Source organism: Sinocyclocheilus anshuiensis, unplaced genomic scaffold, assembly GCF_001515605.1.
Source record: "Sinocyclocheilus anshuiensis isolate Anshui unplaced genomic scaffold, SAMN03320099.WGS_v1.1 scaffold246, whole genome shotgun sequence".
Lineage (NCBI taxonomy): Eukaryota > Metazoa > Chordata > Actinopteri > Cypriniformes > Cyprinidae > Sinocyclocheilus > Sinocyclocheilus anshuiensis.
The window spans coordinates 50,859-54,197 of NW_015542356.1; the positions used below are offsets into that span (position 1 = coordinate 50,859).

At 35.5% G+C, this 3,339-nt stretch overlaps 1 protein-coding gene across 1 annotated transcript in view; it reads left to right on the top strand.

Annotated features, from left to right (window-relative positions):
- The window catches only part of LOC107691788 (proprotein convertase subtilisin/kexin type 5-like), a 33,311-nt gene that overhangs the window by 6,267 nt on the left and 23,705 nt on the right, over positions 1–3,339 (top strand). The window contains exons 5-10 of the mRNA XM_016490599.1: positions 240–316; positions 436–524; positions 702–874; positions 1,943–2,155; positions 2,243–2,343; positions 2,673–2,776. Of these exons, the coding sequence (XP_016346085.1) occupies positions 240–316; positions 436–524; positions 702–874; positions 1,943–2,155; positions 2,243–2,343; positions 2,673–2,776 (757 nt within the window). The remainder of the gene's footprint in view (positions 1–239; positions 317–435; positions 525–701; positions 875–1,942; positions 2,156–2,242; positions 2,344–2,672; positions 2,777–3,339) is intronic.

Consider the following 3,339-nt stretch of genomic DNA (forward strand, 5'->3'; position numbering starts at 1 on the left):
TTTGCTCAAAAAGTGTGGGGGGGGGGGGGATACTATGGACGTCAATGGCTACTGTCAATGGAACTGTTTGGTTCTTTGGTTCTGTTCTAAAGAACCAACATTATTCAAAATATCTTCTTTTGTGTTCATCAGAAGCAAGAAGCTCTTACAGGTTTGGAGCAAGTGGAGAGTGGAAATGATGACAGAATGTTCGTTTTGGGGCAAACTGTCCCTTTAATGTGTCATTTTATCTTTCTAAGGATGCACGAGCCAGCTATGATGTTAACAGCAATGATCCCGATCCAACACCACGTTATGATGCAACCAATGAAAATAAGTCAGTCCATTTCCCTCTCACTCACTCTCCACATATTTTGATTTTAAAATGCTTTTTAAAATTACAGTAAGTGTGCCAGACAAAGATGAGGTTTTCTTTTCTTTGTGATTTCACAAAAGACATGGGACAAGATGTGCTGGTGTGGTTGCTGCCTCTGCAAATAATTCCCTCTGCATTGTCGGAATTGCCTACAATGCAAAAATTGGTGGTGAGTTATCAGAAATGTTTGTTTATGTATGCATACATGATATGCCTCTATGGCTATGTTTGGTAAACTGCCTGTTGTTATGCTTCATGCAACAATAAACTGTTACTATAAGTAGTATGTAATATTATTGATATCTATGAAGCTGTGTTTCCCAATTTCTCTTCCCTGCACATGTAGGTGTGCGCATGCTTGACGGCGATATGACTGATATGGTGGAAGCCCAATCCCTCAGTCTGAAACAGCAGTATATTGACATCTACAGCTCCAGCTGGGGTCCAGATGATGATGGCAGAACAGTAGATGGCCCTGGCCCTCTTGCAAGGCTCGCTCTGGAAAATGGCATCCGCAAAGTTAGTGTGTGTTTGTGTGTCTATGTACATTATAAGGCAGTCTTGAGTCAAGACCAGACTTTACAAGACCCAAAAACCAACACTAGACTCCCTTTGACCATTTTTGGAAAGTAATAAAGTATTATTACTTTGCTATTGTGCTTAAACCTACATGTAACTTTGGGCCATTTGAGTTTTACTTCTGATAAAGCTTTAAATTATTTGCAGATGGACATTGTTTTGGTAACTGCATAAGTTATGCTTCAGCTCTGCTGTTCTATGTGGATGAATCTGATGAGTACTGGAGTACAGTTTGTTCCCTCGTTTTAGACCATTTGTAAAATTTCTTCCCTCATTTCAGTTAAGTCATTGCCATCACAATTTAATCAAATTAAGACAAGGGATGGTGCAATGTACTTAAATATGTGTTTAATTACATATTTACATTTAATGAATACATTAAAAAATGAAACAACCATGTAATTTAATTAATGCACATTTTTATATTGGTTTACTAGAAAATTATTGTTTTTCTGTTTTCTTTTTATGACGAGAGTAAACATTATGTATAGTAATTTATAGTAAGTATAAACTAAATGAAACATTCACTAACAAAATGTTTAGTTTTATTGTGAAAATTCAAATTTCATGTTGTAGCTTACATAGTGTCGCTTTTGTTTATGGTGAAATTAAGTTGTAAAAGCCAAATAATTTACCTGCATTAAGTAACATATTGGCTTATGTCTAAAGAAAATATATTAAGTATGGCATATGGTCTTTATAATTAATACTATTTATAGTTTATATAAATGTTTTTGTTTTTGGCAACAATATCTTTTGCTATTATATAAAAAAAATACAGGTTTGAAGCAAACCATAACTATAATTTGAGAAAAACTAATAAATTTGAATGTATAAGGGCTGCCACCTGACATACAAAATCTCCTGTTAATTTTTACCTTGTGTCCTTGCAGTTTTTGTTTTTTTTGTCATTTTTAAATAGCAATTCCTTTAGATATTACAAGTAAAATTACTGTTAAAAATTGTAACTAAACAGTAATCATCCATGTATTCTTCTTTGCTTCTCAGGGCAGAAAGGGCCGTGGCTCCATCTTTGTGTGGGCATCAGGAAATGGTGGGCAGAGTCAAGACCACTGTTCATGTGACGGTTACACCAACAGCATTTACACCATCTCAGTAGGCAGCACCACTCAGAGCGGCCGAAAGCCGTGGTACCTGGAGGAGTGCTCCTCTACTCTGGCCACAACTTACAGCAGTGGAGACAGTCACAGCTTAGGCGTTGTGAGTCACTCAGTGTGTATTTGTTTAATTCTTTGTCAGAAATTGTTGGTTTTTCCTCACTGGCTCCATACATTCGTGTGTTTTCAGGTGACAACAGATTTGAGGCAGCGTTGCACTGATGAGCACTCCGGCACTTCAGCATCGGCCCCCATGGCTGCAGGAATCATCGCCCTAACACTGGAGGCAAAGTAAGCAGTTGTGGTTTATTTGTGCGCTTTCTGATAGATGTGGTCATCTATCTGTTAGATCTGGCAAGTGCTTTGTGGTCAAATCACATCTGGTGATCTGGTGAGCCTGAAGTTCTGCCAACTGGCAAGAGTGAAAGACTTATCTTGGATCACCTCATTACAAAACTTTGACTCTTTCCATTGGTTCAGATTCAGTCAGAGGGACTCATGGGATCTAAGTTTCACATACAGGTCTTATTGAGCCAATCATGCTGTAGGATAAAATATTTACTGCCATCCCTGTTGAGCATTTGATGAATAAACTCATCTCTTTGTTTTTTCATGCTCAGTCCAGCTCTGACCTGGAGAGACGTTCAGCACATTGTGGTGAAAACTTCACGCCCTGGTCACCTGAGTGCTTCAGACTGGCAGAGCAATGGAGCTGGTTATGATGGTAAAATTAGCCTGGAAATGTCACTTATGATATATTATTCAGCATGTATTTCATTTAGATTAAAAACTAATCATAGTTAAAAAAATAAAAATAAAAAAAGCATGAAAGCACAATGTCCTTCGAGAAAAAAATCTTAGAATACAATTCAATATCACATCATCATCAAGATTACACACCTGATCTCATTTATAAATCTTGACTACTGTACTACTTCTAAAACATATTAACCATCATTCTTCTAATACATTTATAGTGAAATCAATAGGGAATATACTGTATATATATATATATATATATATATATACAGTGGGTACGGAAAGTATTCAGACGCAAATGTATTAGAAGAATGATGGTTAATATGTTTTAGCCACTGTATATACACTCACATACATATACGTACATATTTTAGAAAAATATGTTATGTTTATATATTAAATATATTTATCTGTAATGTAAATAATATAAATATATACATGTAAATATTTTGAAAATATTTTCAAAATATATACTGTATGTGTGTATTTATATATACATAATAAATATGCACAGTACACACACATATA